Raw genomic sequence first — 23,726 nt, forward strand, 5'->3', positions numbered from 1 at the left:
AGATATTCCCATTCCTATGAAGTCTGTGCTGAAGGAGGGCTTAAATTGGCTTCTATCCTGTATGCCCAGGAGATAGGACTAATGAAACATGCTAATTATCTGTCATTGTTATAACATGCTTCACAGAAAAAGAAATTAATTCTACATTTTTTTCTTTCAACGGTATATAACCATTACTTAATTCTCAAGAAGCAGCTAACTTCTTCCTAGAATGAAGGAAATCTCTGCCTGCATGGTGGGAGATACCAGTTTATGATCTCATTTATTTCTGGAGACAATTATACAAGAACACTTTGGCACTTTGTTCTTCAAGAGCTGATGAAGATGATGTGTCATCTCTGATGGCTGTTCACTGAACAAAAATAGCAAACTGGAAATAATATTTTTCTTCATAAAACATAAGTTTACATGCTATGTTGAAGTCATTATTCAAATTCACAGCTGAAAGTGATTATCACACTGCCTCAGACACAAATTCATATAAGTACTTCAGTTCAAGCGATTCAGAGGAACCAATGAATAAATAGTGCCATCGCTGGTTTTTGATACAGGAGGGCAATGGCCATTTCTTGTGTGGAAATTATGAGCAGATGAGGAGGTCTCTGTTCTGTAAATCTGTGCTTGCATTTCACAGCAACCAAACTTGCTCAGCAAAATGAAGAAATCCCTGCGGAATGTCTTTGTGAAAATGGCATAGAGGAAAGGGTTGGCACAAGAGTTGATGGGGTAAAACAAAACCAGAAGGATCTTGGATTTGGACACTGTGATGAGCGGAACCTTGAGTGAGGCTGATATTGCAAAAAAAGATATTGGTGCCATACAGAGGAAGTCTGTGAAGATCAGTATGGCCATGCGCTTGGCAATCTTGGTGTCACTGTTGGAAGAGATGACGTTAGGGTTTCTTACAGTAAAGTAGATGCAGATGTAGCAGACGCATATAATTACAAATGCGAGTACATTCAAAACTAGAAGAAATATAACATAAGCCTGAGAAAATGGTGTTTCTATATCCATGGGCAAACAGATGCTGACTTTCATGTAGCTGCTGATTCCAAATATGGGGAGAAGTGCTACTACAAAAGCAAACATCCAGCCAAAAATCATGATAATTACAGCATGATGCAATCGAACCTTGCGGTCCAGTTGCATGGCGTAGGTGATGGTGTGCCACCTTTCCAGAGTGATCACGGTCAGTGTGTAGACTGAGAGTTCGCTTGCAAACACTGTGAAAAATCCTGCAGCATTGCATCCTGCCCCAGTTTGCCAATCTATGGCATAGTTGTAATACTGGCTTTTGGTCTGGATATCTACAGATGCAATAAACAACAGATAGATACCTATGCAGAGGTCTGCAAATGCAAGATTGCACATTAGAAAGCGAGGTACAGTGAGTTTGTATTGACTGCTTATTAAAATAATGAGGACAACAATGTTCCCGGTGATAGCTAAAATGCTGATAAACCATATCAGAACTCTCAGAATGTTGTATCCCATGATATCTTCACACGGATTGAAAGCATCGGGTTTAGGTGAGCAAGCTACGTTAACTACTTCATTGCATAATCCATAGTCAAATTCGTTCTCTGTTGGATCAAATCCTGTGCCATAGTTGGGAATATAATCTTCAGCTGCAGATTGTCTCTCTATCGTTTTGCCAGGCTGCTCATCAAGGTCTTGCTTGGCCTGAGATATGCTGCATATTGGATATAATTCGGTGCTGAAATTGTAAAAAGAGCAGAGTTTTAAGCTAAGAGACACAGTATGAGGCACACAACGAACACCAAATAATTCATTTTCCATTAACAGATCAGTTTTTCTGGTTAGCTGATTATAAAGACTACCCTGGAGTTTGAAATTAATAGTTTTGCTGGTCCTTATTTATAAAATATTACAAGAACATGCAAATTATTTCGAAACATCATAAAATGTAAGGAAAAGCCTAACATCTGCCTCACTAACACTCATGATGCTGTTATCCACCTGGATAATACACTCTGTAAGAAGTCTCCCTTATTTGAACTGAATTTCTCACATAACCTGTCATTGATAAGCTGATTTGTGCTTGAGGGAAATATGTGACAATGAATACTGATGTAAGACTGAGTTTTAAAGAATGAGTGAATTCAGCTCTGCTCATAAGAAGTCTGTATAACCACAATAATGCCACTATCCCTTAGTATTGTTCTCAAATTCCCTTTCTACTGAAGGTTTTGACCATCACTGTGGCATAGTTTTGTAACTCTGTCAGGGCATGGAACAACTCCAGTTTGTGCCATACATCTTAAGTATCTCATATCATATTGGTTACTGGCCAGGAACACAAGTAATTAGAATAAATAAGTTCATGAAGGCTTTCAGATAATCACTAGAAGCCAGATGTCAACATAAACACAAGACACAGTAGATATTTTGCTTAAAAAACTGTTATTCAAAGAAAATGGATTAGAAACCAAGTGAAGTAAAGCAAAACCAAGCCAAGCCATGCCAAACCAAACCAAACCAAACCAAATCAATGTTTTTATGGAAACAGCAGTTGCTTTTGTTTCTGTCAGAATGTATTTTTAAACATTTTGAGAAGTTTTAGTAGCACATGCAAATACAGGAAAAGAGTTGCAAGAAGGAAAATGCCTTCGAAGGCAAAGCTAATATTTCTGATAGTTTTGTGTTTGGCTTTATTTCATAGGGTATTAGCTCTATGCCCTTCTCCATGCCTAGACCTACAGAAGAAGCAAGCATTTGACTGAGATTATAGAAATATGATCAGCTTCATGAAGGTTAGAAATATCAAGGTGTATAAAAAGGAAATGAAGGGTTAAACTTTACAACAGCTTCTCCTGAGCTGCCTTACAAGTTTGCTGTCCCATAAACTTTCATCCCTAGTTTTAGATGTGGAGCTAATCTGAGTTATGGAATAAACCAGTTGACAATGTGTAGCACAACCAACATGGTTCGGTTCTGCCTACATTCAGCTACAACCAGACTGCAATTTAGGTGTGTAATTTCTAGGACAGAACCCCAGGTCATTTTCCACCCTGACTTTCAGTACAGTTGAAAGAAGAACTCTCTAGGCAAGTTAGGTTGAAAATGTTGTACAGCTGGTAGCAGCTTAAAAGGGAGAATTCTTCTTTGTAACCTAATTTTACCCTTTGACTTTGTGCACTCACTACATCTTCCAAAAATTGAGTTTAAAAGGCCTGCAAGAAAGGAAAACTAATGAAGGCCCAGGACAAGAAGGTGAGGGACATTTCCTATGAGGTTCTGAACATCCTCTACTATTATCAATATTTTTTATCTTGCCTGTCAACTGAGGCAGAAAACTGATTTTCTGTGAGGTCAAATATGCACTATGAAGGTCACAATAGCAATAACAAGGCATTACATTTTGCTCCCCTGTGTTCTACTCGCATAAGGATGAGTGAGGGGTCCAGTGTATTGATCAATATATCAACAGTTCTGTAGCTGAAAGGGGATATAGGCTTCCAAGGAGCAATAACAGAAGAGAAAGTCCCTCATTTTTTAGTGCAACAGGCACTCGGGAGCACTGAAAGTTACTGCAATTGGTGGTGTTTTGTAAATGAAATGGAGGGAAATATTTGTATCCAATTATTTCTCAGCATCAGTTAAAAATAAACCTTTTCCCAAATTACAGAGGCACAGAGGACCTAAATCTATTCCATGACAAGACTGCTACGTAAAGCCAATTAAATATTTCTGATTATTGCAATTTATTAATTCTTGCATTATTTTACAACCAGTGGTCCCAAATAAAACCAGAGTCCCACAGAGTTGGCTGCTGTGTTTGCTCAGAGGAAGGGTGACAAGGAGTGCTTCAGATGGTTACCTGTATTGTGAGCAGGAAAGGTGGGCAGTTGCAAACTCTCAAGGGAAGGAAGAGACATTCTCTGATAGTGACTCCTTACTACATCTTTGCCCTGTGATGTTTATCCTTTGGGCTGTGCAGTGCATTCAGAGCAACAAGTTAAAACACTGTTGGCTGAGGGATGGGTCCTTGCTTTTGAGACCATGGGTATCATAATACAGTTAATTTATTTGCTCTCTTTGTAACCTTCTGTTACTTTTTAACATTACTTTGTTCAAGTAAACTAGAAAAATAAACTAGAGAAAGAACAACATAGAGAATAAAATTGAAATTGACAGAGTGCTCTGACAAAAATAAACAAAATTGCTACCTTTGTACAAGTTGTTATTTCATGCACTTCGCCTGGATCTGGTGACAGCAGGATCTTGTGTGCTGAGAAACATGCTCAGCGGAATAAATAGTCCTGACCTATGTTCTGTATTAAGCCCTATCTCAAACAAATCATCATCACCAAAAAGTGACATCGAGTGAGTTGTGAGCAACTGATAGTATGTTCTCATGAGACAAGGCCCAAACATGACTCCCACTGTTGCCACACTTTTTGAAAAAGTAGGATTTCAAGTGACAGCTCCTCCAAAGAATAACGATCAACTGTAAGGACAGAGTCATATCAACGTCATTCTTTTAGGCAGAAGGTGATCTTTATGTCAAAGAAAGCCAAAAACTTGCTGAAGTTCATAATGGTCTATGTCAAGTTGAGGGTTTTAACATCCAGACTCTGCCCTATCCACACTTCACAGATATTATTTTCCAGTCACAGAAAAACATGAGGGAAGTTCAACATTCGGTACTGGACTTCTCTTAAGAATGAAGCTTATATTCTGTTAGGCCAGCATCACAATATTCCAGCCTGTTCAATCTACAGATCAATATTTAACATATAATCCTTATTGGAATGGGAAAAACATCAGAATTGTCTTCTGTTTTAATTTGTGTCTCAGACTGGCAGGGCTGTGCTTGGTATGACATCCTCCAAAATTTAGAAAGCACTGTCGCTGTAATGGGTTTAAGCTTTCCATTATCACAACAGCACTCCTTCGCCTGCGCAGACAGAGTTGGGAGAGGTGACTGAGCATGATCCACTATGGCAACTTTTTTTATCTAAGGTTTTGAGTGCTGAAAAAGAGGAAAAAATCTAACATAAACAGGTAGCCATCCACCCCCCGCCCCGTCTTAATTCCTTCCCAGAGTTCCCATGTGAACACCAGTTACTGCTGTGATCCTTAGAATGCACTTCTGGGGGTGATGAGGCATCCTTTTTATACTCCCTGGACTACCTGGAAGCATTTTGAGAGCCAAATGGCAACAGAAGAATGGCCATCTCCTGTGAAGGTGCATGCATGGCAAGTCAGGTCACATAACAATTACCACCACCGCAAGTAATGCCTGTTGCACTGAACCAAGGACAGCTCTTGCCAAAGAAATATTACATGTTGTGTGATCAAGCACTATGCAAACTATTAATAACTTTCAAACAGCCTGAGCAGCCTTCAATGCACATGCAGCTTGTGCCAGCTGTCACAAAAACTGCTTTGAAATGAAAGCAGGTGTAGCTACTGTACATGTGACTAATCCCAGCTGAAGTGTATGGTAATACCTTTGGTATTTAAACCAAATGCATGCATCCATTTTCTCCCATAAGGGAGAGAGGATGTCAGTTTTCCAATGATTTTAGTACAAGACACAAGTCTATGAAAGAAATCATCATTTTTAATTATGTTACAAAGCATCTAACAGAAAGGGCTGATCTAAATAGTTGATTCTAATAATTTTTGTATTTATCCTTAATATTTAGTAGATACATTCCATTTTGTTCTGTTGACCAGGGTGGTCATGAAGAGCATCTCCAACTTGCTTACTATTTCTTATCATTACATCACATTTGATACTATAGGTGACTGTGAAGTTGTGACCAGACTTGCTCCAGAAGCAGCCCCATCACCACGTGGTGCTCCAGCCTAGCTTGCCAGCCATCCACACTTGGGTTGTTTGAGCTCTGCACCGGTTTGTTGGCATTTCTTTTGCAAAATTACACTTACCCAGGCTCTGTAAAGGGCTGTTTTATGTTCTTCTTGGCTTGCATGAGCAATGCATCCAGACACAGAAGAAATTAGGCAAAAATGCCAGAAGGCTTCTGTGGATGAATAAGGAAGTGCTGAGGAAACTCAGGGAAAACAAAAGAGGCCTTTGGGAGGTGGAAGGGAGGACAAATGGCCTGGGAGAAATACAGAGAAATTGTTTGAGAAGGTAGAGACATGGTCAGGGAGTCTAAGACACAGTTGGAATTGAGGCTAGCCAGGGATATTAAGGATAACAAGAAAGGCTTCTACAGGTATGCTGCATGCAAAAGGAAGGCTAGGGACAATGTGGGCTCTCTCTAGAAGGAAACAGTCATGGTTACCTTGGATAATGAAAGGCTGAAGTTCTAAATGACTTCTTTTCCTCAGTCTTCAAGTCCAAGTGCTCCAGCCACACTGACCAGGCCAAGAAAGGCAAAGAGGGAGACTGTGAGAATGAAACCCCTCAGCTCTCTGCAAAAGAGGATTGGGTTCAAGACCATCTAAGGAACCTGAGTGTACATAAATTCACGGGTCTTGATGAGATTCATCCTCGGGTTCTGAGGGAACTGGCCAATGAAGTTGCTAAGCCACTATCTATAATTTTTGAGAAATCGTGGCAGTCAGGTGAAGTCCCTGATGACTGGATAAAGTGAAATATAACCCCAATTTTTCAAAAGAGGAAAATGGAGGAATCAGGAAACTGCCGATCAGTCAGTGTCACGTCCGTGCCATGCAAGATCATGGAGCAGATTCTCCATGTGCTTAGGCACATGAAAAGCTAGGAGGTGATCAGTAATAACCAACATGGTTTTACCAGGGGCAAGTCATACCTGACAAATTTGGTGGCCTTCTATGATGGGGCAACAGAATTTGTGGATGGGGTAGAGCAACTGATGTCATCTACCTGGAGTTATGCAAGGTGTTTGACACTGTCCCGCATGACATCCTTGTTTCTAAATTGGAGACACATGGATTTTATGAGGAGACCACTTGATGGATAAAGAACTGGCTGGACAGTCACATGCAGATAGTTGTGGCCAGTGGCTCATTGTTCACGTGAAGGCCAGTGGTAAGTAGTGTCCCTCAGGGGCTGGTGTTGGGGCCAATACTGTTCAACATCTTTGGTGGTGACATGGACAGTGGGATTGAGTGCACCCTCAGCAAGTTCACTGACAACACCAAGCTGTGTGGTGTAGTTGACAGGCTGGAGGGAAGGGATGTGCCATCCAGAGGGACCTTGACAGGCTTGAGAGGTGGAACAATGCAAACCTCATGGAGTTCAACAAAATGAAGTGCAAGGTCCTACATCTGGGTCAGGGCAATCCCAGGCACACCTACAGGTTGGGTGGGGAAGTAATTGAGACCAGCAATGAGGAGAAAGACTTGGGCATGATGGTGGATGAGAAACTCACAATGAGCTGGCAGTGTGCACTAATAGTGCAGAAAGCCAATCGAAGCTTGGGCTGAATCACAAAGACTGTGGCCGGCAGGTGAAAAGGAGGTGATTCTTCCTCTCTGCTCTCGTGAGACCACACCTGGAATACTGTGTGCAGTTCTGGTGCCCTCAGCATAAGAAGGACATGGAACTGTTGGAGCAAGTCCAGAGAAGGCCCGAAGTTGATGAGAGAACTGGAGCATCTTTTCTATGAGGACAGGCTGAGGAAGTTGGGGCTATTCAGCCTGGAAAGAGAAGATTGCATGGAGACCTTATAGCAAAGCCTACAAGGGAGCCAGAGAGGGACTCTTTGTTGGGAATTTCAGTGATAGGACAAGGGGCAACGGGTTCAAGTTGAAGGCAGGGAAATTTATGCTAGATATTAGGAAAAAGTTTTTTACTGTGAGGATGGTGTGACACTGGCACAGATTGCCCAGGGAAGTTGTGGATGCCCTAACTCTGGCAGTGTTCAAAGCCAGGCTAGATGAAACCTTGAGAAACACAGTGTAGTGGGGAGGTGTCCCTGCCCATGGCAGGGGGGGGTGTGACTAGATGGTCTGTAAGGGCCATTCCCACCCCTAAAATTCTATGATTATTGCCTGCCTGGGCTAGGCTTCACGAAGAGGGGATATATTAAGGGAGAAGTGACTGCTGTGGGCTTAAATTCCCTGGGGTGAGAGTGTGATGTAGAAAGTATTTAAAGTCCAAGTAAGGGGAACTAGATACAGAGAGATTATCACAAGGTCAGAAGCATTTCCTCCTGCAGCTTTCCTTCAATAGCAGGTCTTTGTTTTAGAAATGTCCAGTTGCCTAATCTAAGGGGTGGATTCTGGGATTTGGGTCCTGATTAGGCCCAAGCAGCCCAGAAGCCAAGTACCTTAAAAAATATGAATCATAGTGATGTCAATGCTCCTTTGCAGATTCAGGACTAAACGTGATTTCATTTGACTCGTTAGAATATACCACTTTGCACCAGTGGTGGAAGTACTAGGCCCATTTCTACTTAGAAGCTACCAAGCACTCTGCCTGCATAAGACTGCACAAATATGTGAAAATGTATTCTGTTGATAAACTGTTCCAGTGAAAAATTTAGCATTTTAGATCAAAAATAGGCAATGGGGGATGGATTCTGACAGATACTTCCCTTATCACGGCAGTCTCCACCATCACACTTGCAGTCTTTACACAGAGTTTTGCAAACACATGTAGGTGATACTAGCTATCAGCACAAGCAAACTCAGTTATCTTCCATTGTCTAGTGACAATACAAAGATAAAAGTAAAATAAATGGCTATTATAAGTATTAAAACAGAAGCCACTAACAATTTGTGCTTTCTCTGCATGGTTTGCTTTTCTTTGCAGTTTTATGCAACTTCTGAAGATGATGTCTTAAATTATAACAATGATCGATAAGTTTATATCTGCCATGGCAAAGTCCAAGTCTTTCAGGACATCCAGTGAAAGGAGAACTTCAGACACTGACAGGGGTGTTCCTCATGTTTTCCAGTGGCACAAATTCAGGAGGTTCCTTGACTACTTAGCATGTACATTTCAAAACTGTCTGAGCAGCTGAAAACACTCAACGAGAATCATTGATACCTGAAGTCTCACTGCAACGCACTAATGGAAAATTACAACAAGCATGGAAAATTACTTTTGGAGTCTAAAAGGACACCCTCCCCTCCCACCCCCCTCTGTTGATTTGGGCAAAATGTAACTGCTTGCTCTAGGCCAAGCATTTCAGAAATCATGTCCAAAACTATTGTGTTGTCAACTCCATAGATAATGTACCTGTGATGCTTGGCTGGACAGTGTTCCAATATCAGTGAGACCTCCTGAGAGAAGAGTTTGGAATCACTCAGTGGTCCTTTTACCCTCCTAAATTCATGGACAAATATGGAGCAGCTTCTTTGCAAACACAGCTTTCCCTCCAACTATATCCTGTAAAGTTACCAAACATTTTCTGTTTAATGTCTTCAGTGTGGCTCCAGGATGATTCAAGATAGCAGGTCCTAGTGAAAGATGAACCTCTGACAGGTTGGGACAGAGCTGTGGCTTGGGAAAGTGCTGATGCTAACACAGCTATCAAAATGCAAGAATTCCCTGTAATGGAGAGGCAGTGCACTGCGTAGCATGTGTAAACCTGTATGTATTGTGCATTTGTTTATTTATATCCACTTACTTACCTGCACAGAAGAGACCTTTTGTATCCAGATTTTAAGGAATTGTATTTAATTCATTATAAACTTCTGAAAAGCACCAAAAAAAATACCCCTAAACCCAAATTAAATCACTTACTTTTGTCTTTTCCAGTTTGTAAATGCACAGCAATGGCTAGGATAGGTGAAGTTTGCCTCAATCAAAGATCTAAACTTGCTTAAATCAGGAAGCTTTTTTAAGTTGTATGTAGACCTTGCTCTTAGCTTCTTAATGAGTTCTAATCCATGACTTGGCAGGAAACTAATTTTCGTGCTTGAAATATCCCTTTAAGAAAACATATGAAAATCTCAATAAAAATCAAATTTACTTCTGTTCGACAGTGGATATGTGTTTTAGACTGTCCTACTTATTCTCAGACTAGTGATTGGAAAGAGATCAGCTGGAAATCTACAGCAAAAAGAGGACCCAGGGATAAATTAGGTGTTCCTCCAGCAAACCAAACTAATATCCATTGCAAACAATGATCGAGCGATGCTAGTCTGTGAGAAAAAACAAAAAATTATCGCCTAATGCTCTGGGTAAGAATTAGCAGGGATGTAAACCATTAGCACCATGTGATACTGGGTAAATGCAACAATCATCCCAGAATACTGCTACAGGATAAAAAAGGCTGATGAAATCACGAAAGAAGTATACTACATCAGCTTTACACCATGGGAAGGCTGCTGAGGAAAAGACAATAAACACAAAGAAGCTCACATGAGAGTACAGATGTGAAGAGACGTTGGGGATATCGGGTTTTGTACTTATTAGGGAGAAAAGGAGATTAGAGAGACTGGGGTGACATCATTCAGACTGTGAGGAACAAAAAAAAAAATCAAAGCATTCATAGAGGTTGAAAAAACAGAGCAGAGACTGAAGCAAAGGAAGGTGCAAGATTACAGGAGGTTAGGAGAGATGTATTTGTATGGAAGGCATTTACTGCGTGGGACAGGCAATCAGAGGCAGCGATGGAAGCAGCAACCATGAATGTATTAAAGAGATCATTAGAGGGGCATTTAAAAGGAAACACATTCTGCAAACACTAGATCTTGACTTGTGCCATGCAGGTGGGGAAAGCAAAGAAGGACTAAAGGTGCTCCATCTCCAGGCTAAGAAATACTTGGGAATCTGTCCCCACAGCTCCAGGATGGAACAGTTGGGGCAAAATGTCCCCACATTTCCCTTACTGGGGCACAAACTGATAAACTGTTTCTTACAGATCATGACATTGTGAGAGCACACTCCTTTCTCCTAAGAGCAAAGATAAAAATGAACTGCACAAAATCACCCTGTCCTCCCTTAACCCTGTGCTCCTATGGCTTGAGACTGAAGATGCTCTGCTCTTTATTCCCCAAGAAAAGAAAGGATTTTTCCTTCATCAAGGAATTGGACTGACAATATTTGTACTTTTCTCCATGTTCCCTCCAAGGTACAGTTTCCATTTCATCTGTTACAGTATGATGTCAGGACAACATGCTATTTGATCTCTATTACCCAATATGCACTAATTGTTTTTATTATCATAGTAATGCAGTAGAGAGGGGCTGTGTGAGGGGGAAAACAGGTTTTAGCAGCACACAATAAAGTTTGGACAGTTGCTACGTACAATACACACATTTGCACCTCTGTTCCCCAGTTTAAAAAACAAAATACCAGCAAAGGGCCCTGTTTGAACTCATGGTCTTTAGCTTAGGGCAGCCATGGCTAACAAATTCACAGACAACTGATAAAGCGATTAGTAAAATCAGTGGTGGGTAGACATGATCTGTGTGTCCATGCGGTGCCCACAGCTGAGGTTTTACATCCAGGCTCTGAAGGAATGTATCACCTTCAACAACTGGACCATGAACTGTGGCAGCAGAGAAGCAAACACAGACCCCATCCCATTGGTCTGACCTGGGGTCATGAGTTCTGGAAGGAAAGACAGACCAATGGATTTAGAAGTGCTACGAACTTCTGCAGGCCAGACTGAGAGAAGCCACACCGGGTCCTGAGAATGCTCGGGGATGGATCTGTTTCTCACAGGAGCTAAAAACAGCAGCCAATGAGAAATTTTAGGCTATTGATTTCTGACTTGGACACTTGAAGAGGTAATTGGGTTGAAATGAGCAACCTCGATTTTCACATGGGCTGACTATTGCCCTTAGTGCACTGCCAAATGAAAACTGTCACCCAGAGTATATGCTCATGAGTCAACAACTAAACAGCAATTTTCTGCCTAAACCCACAGACAGCATCACTCATGGCATCATTAAGAGCATGTGAAACTTCATAATTTTGAACAAGAGAATGGAAAATGTTTTCTTTGGCTTGTTAGCAAAAATTCATTACTGAGTGAAAACTGGTATAACACCGGGTGGAAATAAGAAGCAAATATGAACAGCAATACCACCTAGACTTAAAAATAGCTAAAATGTTACTGGATCTCTCAGTATCTCAAAAAGATGTCATAAATATTTATGGGTTTTGTCAAAAAAATTTCCTGTTATTTAGGGTTTTTTCTTTTTATGCTCATTATTACACATAAAGAAAAGTGAGTTATGGAAAGTGCTTTGCATACTCCTGTGTGAGGGATAGTTATTTTCACACCACTGACAAGGCCACAAACAGCAAACACAGACATTGTGTAGGTGGTTTAGTAACTTACTGCACTGAGTTGCCACACACAGACCTCAGTGCAGAAGTTCTTTGGGATATTGCTTTCTAGTTAGAGGCTTGATAAATTAAATAAGCATGATGAACAAGACGATAAAATGGCAGGAGGAAATCAAACCAGAAGGCATCAGCGACTGGTATATGTGTTCTTGTGTTATTATTGCTTGGCTGCTAGTCATCAGCCTTGACAGCAGCCAGTGCAGGAACAACAAAATGAATCTGACTTTTTTTCCAATCACTTCCCTTTCCCACTGGGAGTCTCTGTTGGATTAGCAAAAATACTGACCAGCTGATGAGATTTGAAAGGCTCATATAGAAATGGTGAGAAATAGCTGCCAGAGCAGAAATCAGAGAGGGATAGACTGATGAGTGAGAAAAATTTTATCTGTGCTTGTATCTAAACTAAACTCTGGCTGCACTTAAGGGGCTCAGATGTAGAGCTGAGGATCTACTGGAGCTCTCCTGTGGTCCCCACATGTGGGTTTCCTGTTGAGGACAAATTGCAAGGACAGAATGGACCACAGCCATACCTTACCTGCATTGAGTCAAGACACAGCCAGAGAAGTCCTAAGGACACCAGCAAAAGCTGGTGTAAGGCACTACAGCTCTGAGAGCAGCAGAAGACAATTAAATGAAACAATATGGCTGAAAATTGAAGCTATGAAACTCCAAGTTGGAAACACAGTGTATTTCTCTATAGAAGGAATATAATATGTATAGGCATGGGATTTATTAGCTATTCGATTTTCTTGTCTACTGTCAGTGCTGAAATCCATTAACTCAAAACTTGATGTCTTTCCAAAAGACATATTCTAATTCCACAAAGAGCTGTAAGGAGAGAGGAACTGATTTGTGAAACGCTATAGCCTGTACAAGGGCTAAGATTGATGCTTTCTGATTCTTTGTGTTTGTGTTTATTTTACATTATTTTAATATGCTAAATTATAAAATAGAAGTTGGCATTAATTGACTGTAGAACACTGGTTCAGGAAGGTCAAGAGTTAAAACACCCTGACGTTCATTCGAATAAAACACTGCTGTCTGCAACACAGATTTGATTGCTGCAACACTATTTGTCCCATCAAAGATATGATTATGGGTCAATCACTTCCACAAGTGAAAACACATCCCTGCTGTACACTACAGTGATGGATGAGTAAGAAGGCTCTTCTTTTATGATCTCATCCAGGATAAAAAGGTAATTTCCCATCGATGGAATAGTGGATGTATTGGTAACGGAACAGAAAACTTTTTACACAAATAACTCAGTTAGAAATTGAACTATCAAATGAATCTCAACTAGAGGCAAATCAATTTGATAAACCTCCAGAACATGATTGTATCAGCTATAGCTTGCAAAGAAAATGCATTTACTTTTAGATACAGGAAATAATGATTTTCCAAAGAAACACCTATGACATTAATGATGAAAAGAGGCTCCACTGGAAGTCTTTTCCAAAGAAGGAAGATGCTTTGAAGAAGCAATAAAAGTGGAGCAGAATGCTGTAATCCATACCATAGCTTTTTATATCATAGGTCTACTGGCCATCACAATGTGGGAAAAAAGGCCTTCAGAACAGCTCTGGACAGAACTCAAGGTTAATCAGAATTTTTTCCCTCTGTTTTAGATTTCTAACCACTCTAAAGTCTGCGTTAAATCTTGCAACAGCTCCAATGACCCCTTTCACCCTTTTTGGGTAACTTTTAGCCCTCTCTGGACATTCAGCATAGATGGGAAAGAGAGAAAAGTTGTGAGAAATTAGTGAGACAATAGAAGACTCCCACGTGTTATAGCTTGTGCTCAGAAATGCAAGCAGTTGTGCACTCACAGGTATTTTCAGACTCCATGGCAAACCATGGCTTGAGGTAACAGTGACTGAGGCCCATAAGCATACTTCTGCTGTATTCTCTACTGCTGAGATCTCAATTTGCAGTTCATCATCCACTAAAGACATCTTGATCTAATTGTGTGAAATATATCTCATACCCATCTCTACAGGAGATGGGACATCCCAACCCCAGTCTTTGTAAGATAGGAGTTTTTCTTCAGAACTAAGCTCCACAGATACAGGGCAGATCTTCAGTGGCAAGTAATTCAGATTTAAACACTGAGGACCATTCACCTACTCTTGATTTAGCTCAAACTGGATCTGTCTCTCTCGCTCTAAATACTCCCAAAAACTTGAGGACAAAGTGAAAATAAGGATCTAGACTGAAATTTCAGTTATATCCTCCATGTTTGTGGAAATCCAGACTGACATTCATATGTTCTTCTCTGATCTTTTCTAAGGAGTCAATGATAAGAAAAATACTATCCAAATATTACTTACAAAACAACAGGCCCACTGGCTCCATGGAAGACCTCATTTGGTAATTTTTCTAGGTTGTAATTATCACTTAGATTTCTGAAAAACACAATATTTATGCTGAAACAATCTAAGATTAAAAACAAATAAAATCTTGCATCAGTTACTATTTTCTAATGTTCACTTCTCGTAATAGTAAACAACAGAAATAGTTACAGCTCATCCAGGTACGTTCCATTAAATGCATGATTCTCAATTTCCTGAATTCCATTTTTATTCAGCCAGCTGCAATAGAGAAAAGAAAAATAGAGTTGCACTCTTATTCATGCTTCATGAGTAAAATATATGTAATTCAAAGCAGTGAAAAGGATCTCAAACAAATAAAATTCTTAAATGGATATTGGAATGGTGACATTTCTGTGAATACTGTCTGTTATGATCCCAATAGTTGGACAAAGGCTTTGGAGAGTGTGGACATGAATAGGGCAGATGAGCACTACCATCAGAGATGACAGCTAGAGTAAGTTTTTTATGTAAGGGCAGAGCTGGTGAAGATGCTGGCACTGCCCACAGCTCCACTGGGAAGGCTGCAGAGGAGCCAGTGAGGCTGCTCCAGGTTAATCCCAAGAGGGGTGAGACCAGGATCTTTCCTGTTCGTGCTGTCAGTGCCAGTTAGTTTTACTCTGTTCAAGATGCTTTTGAAACACTGGGCCATGGCTTAATCTTTGCCAGGTACTAGAGAAAAAAGACTGCTGTCTGCAGTGGTCTCACATCTGCAGTCAAGCAGGTGGAGGAGGGAGGCTGACCATCACTGAGCCAGGCAGGAGGAGGGTGGCAGTGGTGCCAAACTGCCCGGGAAGTGGGTGATACCTCCTGTGTCTGCTGCCTTGACAAATTACACTGCCTGTCTGCTTTGCTGCCTCAGTCCCACCTCCCCAGACTCCTTCCCCCAAGAGGATACACAGGTAGTGAACCTGGAAATTGAAGCTCCTGGGGCTTTTTGCCAAGATTTTACTCTAGTGCATTACCTAATTAACGTTTAACGTCCTTCCCTCTGTCCCTTCACGGTTCTACAAATTTACATTTGGGTCAGTTATATTTATCATCTTTATGGTGCAATCTTTCATCTTGTTTTAAACGTCACTTTTCAGCTCCCGCCCTCTTCAACAGGCAATGACAGGTCTGATTGATGGCACAAATGGCCTGATTTAATTAAACTGTCAGCAAACCTGGACATTTTGTTTCTAATTCACTTTGAAAGCTGAGCATGCAAGTGACCCACTTATCTAAGGTCTGAGGTGGTGAGCTAAGGTAACCACAAAAATCAGTTATGGGTCTGGCTGAAGGGATTATTCTTTTGACCATGACAGGCAGATGTACATAGCTCTGTGTCTATAATGTCTGTCAGATTGGATCAGAAGAACTGTCACTGTCCCCTTCACTTGCAAACACTATTATACATGAGTGAGCGGGCACAGAGGAGAGACATGTCCCTGCTTACAGCATTTAAAACATTTATTATATTACATTGATCTTATCCATTTGTAGCTGTCAGGCTGATATATATGTTTTTAATCACAGTATTAACATTTACTGCATTCTCTCACTGAACACGGTGCTAATGCAATGAGATACTAAGGTCATAAAACAGAGTCACTGCTGCCATACAGTGTGGATCATACACTCCTATCACTGGGCTAATAGCACTTGAGTAATAAAAAGAGAGAAAAAGAAAAAAGCAAATCCAAATCCCAAGACCTCATTAATGTACATATGGACAAGTTTCTGTTAAGACAAATTCTCCCCTCGCTTCAACCAGCATCCCTACTGACTCCATTAACTCTCACATTAGCAACAGCTGATAATGGAGGCAGAGATCCAGAGCTTGGACATAGGTGCTTTTACTTACCATTTCATGGCTATACCAGATTTTTAAAACCCACTTTAAAATTCACTTGATGCAAGAGGTCACTGTCCCTGAAGTATTCTTTACTCCCTATTTCAGGACAGGAAAGATCGATCTTAGAGCCTAAGTGGCATGCAGACCTGGTAGCAAGGTGAATTTCTTCCATGAATTTCCAGTACTTTATTACCAAATGTAGCCTCAGTTCCCATCTGTGTTGATCCCACGCATAGCATAAAATCAGATGCAATCCAAATTACTGACTTGAATAGTCTTGGACATTGCCGCAGTTAAACCTGTTAAAATTGTTTCTCCCTAGAATGTGGGGGTTCAATGGGTCCTGGGTAATTTTAAACATCTCGACATGCCTGGTTTTACAAAACGATGTTGCCATAACCATAAATTTCTATTGCATTGCCATGACTTCAGTTTGATATAGAAAACCAGCAAATTTGGCTGTTTTTTGAACTAAGTTCACCTTAGGGAAAGCCTAATCAGGGTCTCTCACAGATCACACGTGAGGCCTGTGTCCCAAGAGAGAACTACAACCAAGTCTGGGTATCATCTGACCATCATCTGGTGGTAGTCAGGTCTGCTTGCACAGCTCTTGCTGTTCCTGCACATGTTGGTGGGTGCGAGGAGCCTATAGCAATGGGGCTGTTGTGGGAGGTAGGGCAAAGAAGCTGGAAGGGGACATGATCCACTCCTCCCCCACCAGGCCAATATTGCTAGCAAATCAGAAGCCTTAAGTCCTCACAGAGGACTGCCCTTCAATACCCAGACAATAATCATATCATAGAATCAATGAATGGTTTGGATCAGAAGGACCTTAAAGATCACCTGGTTCCAACACTTGTGCTGTGGACAGGGACACCTTCCAGTAGACGTGCTGTGGACAGGGACACATTCCAGTAGACCAAGTTGCTCAATGCTCCATCCAACCTGGCCTTGAGCACTTCCAGGGATGGGACATCCACAACTTCTCTGCGAACCTGTTCCACTGCCTCACCACCCTCACAGTAAAGAATTTCTTCCTGATATAAGCAATGAGATATGCTGGGGACAGAGGGGAAGTCAATCTCATGCTGCTCAAGTGGCACAGAGAGGTCAAATCACAGCAAAAATCTGAAATATATATCTCAGTCCTTAGTAGCATTATGGAAACAAATACAGTAATTCTTGCACAGTGCTCTGAAAATACAAAGTCCCACCTGAGCAGCAAATATTATCATCACAGGAGAAAAGATAAATCAGTGGTCTTGTGGTATCATTACTTGAATATGTATTTGAGAAAACTCTCTGTGTGTGTTTGTGCTTAAAATTTCAGGGAACTTGAAGTAGACAGAGGTTGTGCTTAACTGATAGGGGGAAAAGAGAGATAAAGCTAAGTGACTGGCCTCTCTTCAATTATTGATAGTCTGACCTTGCTCCCACCAAAATCAACGTGAGCTCAATCAGTCAATCAAATCTTGCTTGTCTCCTTCAGTACGCGAAGTAAACTGCACACACATGGTGGGAAATTTTTCCAGTCTGGCCACCAGCTAGGTGAAACGAAGGCAGCTTGTTAGCAAGCAAACAGTATGTTTTATATACAGACAGAAAGGATCAAGGAAGCCAGCTAGTTCATTAAAATACATGACCGTTCGAGTCAAATGTAGAACCATCTAACCATACAGCTTGAAACTGCATTGTGAACCCACCTGTATCAATGCATTAACATTGTTTACAATTATACCACATTTCCACAACATCTACATATATTTTGCCCAGGTAATAAATGTCTTTGAATGATGTGTCTGACTGTAAATATTTATGAGTCATGCCATCCTTTTGAACACAATTTGTATCACATGAAAAAGTTGCTGTAGGTGTTTTAACCTTGGTATCAGTAATTATTAAATTTGTTCTCTGCTGTGCTTCTAAAATAAAGACCAGGATGAGAACACAACAAATAAACCCCAAAGCATTCATTTTTCATGACAGGGATATAGAATACAGAGATTTCAGAGGCAGGGAAAAAATCTAAAACCTCAAATTGAATTACGAAGCATATGAAATAGTGCCCATCCCCTGGTATCCTTGACCCTGTTCTGGAAAAGAAAGGAACTAACAAGGAGAATAATGAATTTGCTATGTCTTACTCACAGAATAACACTTTCAGAACTCAGGCCCATGAATGAATTTCTTTCGATTGCACGTATATTGATATTGTCTTGAATATCTCTGAAAAATAAAATACCACAGAAACACCTTTTTGTACTTCAAAATACAAAAATGCCTTTCAATACAAAATGTTGTTTCAAATACAGTATTTTCCCTTATACTTGTTCTGAGGAAGAGGGTAATGATGTAAGTTTCTAAGATGTCTCTTCTGTAGAGCACAAACCTTGATAAAAAAAGCCTGGACAAAAACATTTCCAACACCCCCACACTCTTGTCTGAAATAGGCTGAAGTAATTAAAATGCTTAAGTTCAGGACTGTAACCCTGAGACAGATGAAATAGTTCCTCCAGCAAGCATACTATCCAGAAAATGCAATTTGGGTGGCTACAAGGCCACCCCTTCTCACAGCCTCCAAACCAGAGGAAGGAAAAGCCATTAGCCTTTTTGGCATGATTCAGCAGGGTACCTACCAGCCAATGGATCATTCCTCTGCTGATGTCAACAGGGTTGCTTATAAGCTTTGTATGAGTTTAAGAACTTCCGACATAGGACCCTGTCAATGCAGTTTGTTGAATGGGCAAATAGGAATTTCTGTCTTTGGACAGTTGTGACTGATCCAAAAAAAAGGAATGGCAGATCTAGGTTCTGTTGCTGGCTCAAAATAGGGCTCAAAGAAGTCAAATAGTACTACTCAAGGAATGGCAGATCTATGTTCTGTTGCTGGCTCAAAATAGAGCTCAAAGAAGTCAAATAGTACTACTCATAAGTTACACTGGGGATATGGCTGTTTCCATGCTGTTTCTGAGAGAAAGCATGGAATTGAATGAAATATCCACAAAGCTTGAAATTAAGCACGGTTCCAAAATTATCTCGTGCTGACAGTTTGATAGAGCCACAACTCTTCATTAAGTGACACTTAGAGGCTTCATTCTGCAAACTGAGGTCAGCAGAGACAGGAAAAGGGAGGGAGCACAGCATCCACACAAGTGAACTGTATCTCTCTGCTAAGGATCTGCATGAGCCCTTTAGAAACATCAATGTCCCATCAAGACCTGTCTTTGGGACTTAAATATTGGCACAATTGAAGCCAATGGGTATTTGCTTACTGACCTCAGTGGGCCCAGAGTTGGAACCAAGGTCTAGTTTGGGATTCAAGCAGTATCAATGTCTACTTATTCTTACAGGAAACAGAGGAGAAAAAACCCCAAAACTCTGCGGGACACAATAATTTCACTCTAGTTAATACTGGTGATAAACAAAAGTATACAGGAAGAAGGCTCTGTAGCCTTGTATCTGCTGCATTTGCTTGATGGTTTCAAGGAGCTCTGAAGTTCTCAAAATTATATATGTCAAGTGTATTACAGAAGTGGATTTCTTGTCTTATATGTGTGTATACTATATTTGGGCATTCCCCACTATGTTTTATATGCAATTTTATTCATATTACTCGCTATTACTGAGATGATTGCAGGACTGATGTTTCTGCAGCTTGAAATCTTCTAATCAAAGATCTGAAGATGCAGAACTTTGCTTGTGAATTAACAATAAATCATGTCCAAAAGAATGCTTTCAATTATACTAAGAACTGATTGAAAAACATATGTCAAAATTATTTTCAGTGAAAAAAAAAATTCAAACTTTTTCTGACACTCATTATTTTTACAGAAGAAAAGGTGCTTTAACAGAAAAATAGCCTGTTTTCACACAAAATATTTCACAATTTTTTTTGCACTGCTGGCACTGGAATTTTCCATATAAAAAAATTTCATTCTCTGGATAGTTTTACTGCCAGAGATAAAAAAAGGGCATGATAGAGATTATTCCCTGAGTTTGTTTGTTTGTTTTTCTCTTTTTTTTTCTTTCCCCTGTGACATGGTCACCTGTCATGGAACACAGCTCTGAGATCAGCAAGTCTTCTCATGCAGACCAGAGAACTGTCACCAGGTGGCAACAAATTTCCACTGCCACCATCATGGTTTGGATTTCAACTCATGAAAGAGGAGAAGAAGGCTGTTATCTGTCCCCTGGGCCATCCAGACACATGCTCACAGTTTAGTTAAAGGAAGAGCTGTCTGTAAAGTACAAGTTATAAAGCTTTGTAGAAGGGAGACCTAGAGAGAACTGAGACCTTTCGGGCCACATTATGATCAATGCCTGCAAAATTACAACCCAAAATTCTACCGTGAAGCTAATAAATGAACATGAGGGGAATCATTTCTTGAAAGGTTTTGTTGGAGCAGAAGAACATTCAATGGCAGCTTTTAAAAAGTGAGAAGTAAATGTTAAAACTTACAGCAAAACATCTGTTCTGTCCTTCTTAGGTTAATATAAAACCCGTAGGCCAGTGTTTGATATTAACCTAAGAAGGACAGAACAGATGAAGAACAGATGAAGATTATTCACTTTGTCCCAGGAAAGAAGTGATAATTAACAAAGAATAAAGAACATTGGCATCCACAAGAGTCAGAGTTTAGCCATGAAAGTGGGGTTTGCCAATAGGAAACTTGACATTGTAATTTATAAAGGTTTTCCTCCAAAGTACATGTTGAATTCTGCCCTTCCCTGTTTTATTCCAAAATAATGAGAAACCCTACCTTGGATAGTTACACAGCCCCTCTTGATCATCTCAGGAAATGGTTCATATTAATTTCTCAGCCATATTCTAAATTCAACTGCACTGACACAAGCTAATTATTTTCACAGTAGCTGTTTTTAGACAATATTATCAACTCACCACAATTTTAACCTTCTACTTTAATCTAGGATACATTAATTCCACAGGAAATTCGCTCATGAAATTAGGAGAGAATTAGGATGCTTTATTCCCCAGCACTTCTAATAGTGAGGAGCCAAACACATGGGAACATTTCAGCAGTTTGTGTAACTGGAAATGGACCTGAGCCTCTGTATTTAACTACCTCCTCTCTCACAATGCATTGAGCATCACTGTCTTCTGCATTGTGGTTCCTGTCCATGAAACACCATCCCAGAAATACTGACTGTGAAGGACAGCCCAGTGCCCAAAGCTGGTGAGGACAGGGTCACAGGTTTCCACAAAGCTGTACCATGTCTATTTTAAGCACATTTTGTTATCCAGAGCAATAGCAAGGGCAGGACAAACATATTGCCATACAGCAGCAGGGGCTGGTGACTGCTGATGGCTGGAAGGAAGGCTGAGTGCAGGTGGGACAATCCAGACCAGGCTGGGTTCTGGCCACCTGGGAGTTTTTCCCAGACACCAAGAAGTCACATTTTTACTTAAAAAAGAGAAAATTTGGGTTCTTGAAAGTTTAATTATATATTTTCATTTTTAATACATGAGATGGTAGAAAAGGTAACCTTTCACTGAGAATATTGGTTCCTTAAGGAACATATTAATAGTATATGGAAGGTATTTTTTATTCTGGCACTTAGACAAAATAATATTCTTTTATTACTAGATGTGTTTTTTTTTTGTTTTTAACAGAATCATTTCTAAATAGTTGAATTGTGATGAAAAGTTGAATTGTCATGAAAAGTTGAGGCTGGACAAATGTAACATCATTCATCTGATGTTTTTTATGAACCTAGATTATTTCAGGAGAGTCGTAGTCTTTCAGGTTTCATAATCAGAACTGAAACTGAAAGCCTCCATGTGACAACCAAATCCTACATTTGGGAACTCAGGGTTACACATAGGTCCATAAAATAGTCATTCACTTGCATAAGTACTGCTCTGAGCTCCCTGAGATGGTATCTGGGTATTCCCAGATGCTGAAAAGCCAACTTTGATCGGTCTCATAACAAAGAGCAATGCCTTATATGCAGGAAAAAAATAAGGTACTATAGTGAATATTCAAGAAGTCAGTTTGGGAAAGTTGCTGAAATGTCATGACTGTTTCATCTCAGGAGTCAGAGTGGTCTGACATTGCATTAGCTTAAAAATAACAGCTGTCACATGTGACCAAGAAAGCTCTACAAAAATGCCTTTGAAAAACTATTACATATAGTTAAATAGAAAGCATGATTATGAAGCAGGTGGATTATACAAGGCCCTTATTATTTAGAGTACTTCTGTACTTACACTTTGTGAAAGGATTTAGACAAAAAAATTAGAAGCAATAGGAGAAGAACACGTAACTGCCTCCTTACAATATTTTAAAATACACTTTCTAAATTACTGGAGTTATACAGGATTTTAGTTGAAAGCTGCCTTTAATTTTAAATGAGTCTTATGCTAAAAATTCACGCAATTCTTTTTTACAAGCCACTTTTAAATACAAATTATGGCATGCATTTCCTTTAGTAGGTAAATGAAGAAGGAAACTGCTGCCAAGTAGTGTGTGGCTATTGCATGACAGGAGAAGACATAAGAAGCTTTCCTTTCTACAGTACTGTTCCAAGAACATCTTAGTCCTCATGGTGCAGCAATGAAAGGTGACAGTACTTGAACATATGCTATTCAAACACTGCTCCCAATGGCAACTTACATATCAAAATTCCACACTGGTTAGCAGGGTTTTCACTATATGTATGTGAAAAAAACTCCTCAATGCCTTGGGTTAGTTCTGATCTTTCCAGTAATTCTAAAGTGTTCAGAGCTCAATTTTCACTGGTGTCAACTGAGCAGCATGAGATGAAGCAGAAAGCATCTTTGACAAATCATTACATATTGAAGTAAATCTACAGGTGGCACAAGGCACTGATTGCACAGTGGCACAGAACAGTGATTATGAGCAGGAGAGTGTGTTCTTTTAATTAAATGCAGAAAAAGAACTAAAAAAATATTTAGCTAGACTGCAGCCTAGATCTTCCCTCTCTTTTTATTCAACCAGCAAATCTCCAGAGGCCTTTAAGTGGATAATCTTTTTAGAATGTAGATAATCCAATTTACTGAATATCTTTCCTGCAGGACAGCTTTGTCAATATATTTATCATACAATGTATACATCCTTAGTAGACTCACTTTAAACAAGTGTCCTCTTTAATCTGTGTTATAACTGAGTCCCCCCTTGTCATGCATAAACAGCTTGGTAAGAACCCTTTTTTTTTCAGACAGCTGATGGCTGCTTTCCAAAGCATTAATTGCCTTCCGAAAAGGCTTACTGGAGTCAGCACTTAAGAAAACAGCACAATGATCAGC

At 40.1% G+C, this 23,726-nt stretch overlaps 1 protein-coding gene across 1 annotated transcript in view; it reads right to left on the bottom strand.

Moving 5' to 3' along the window:
- Window positions 1–489: 489 nt before the first annotated feature.
- FSHR (follicle stimulating hormone receptor) overlaps window positions 490–23,726 on the bottom strand; it is a gene marked incomplete at its 5' end in the record, with an annotated part of 54,220 nt that continues 30,983 nt past the window's right edge. Inside the window, 6 exon segments of the mRNA XM_009077328.1 lie at window positions 490–1,717; window positions 9,674–9,859; window positions 14,563–14,637; window positions 14,755–14,823; window positions 18,587–18,664; window positions 20,898–20,963. Of these exon segments, the coding sequence (XP_009075576.1) occupies window positions 490–1,717; window positions 9,674–9,859; window positions 14,563–14,637; window positions 14,755–14,823; window positions 18,587–18,664; window positions 20,898–20,963 (1,702 nt within the window).

This window comes from Acanthisitta chloris, unplaced genomic scaffold, assembly GCF_000695815.1.
Source record: "Acanthisitta chloris isolate BGI_N310 unplaced genomic scaffold, ASM69581v1 scaffold1426, whole genome shotgun sequence".
In the NCBI taxonomy this organism is placed as follows: Eukaryota; Metazoa; Chordata; class Aves; order Passeriformes; family Acanthisittidae; genus Acanthisitta; species Acanthisitta chloris.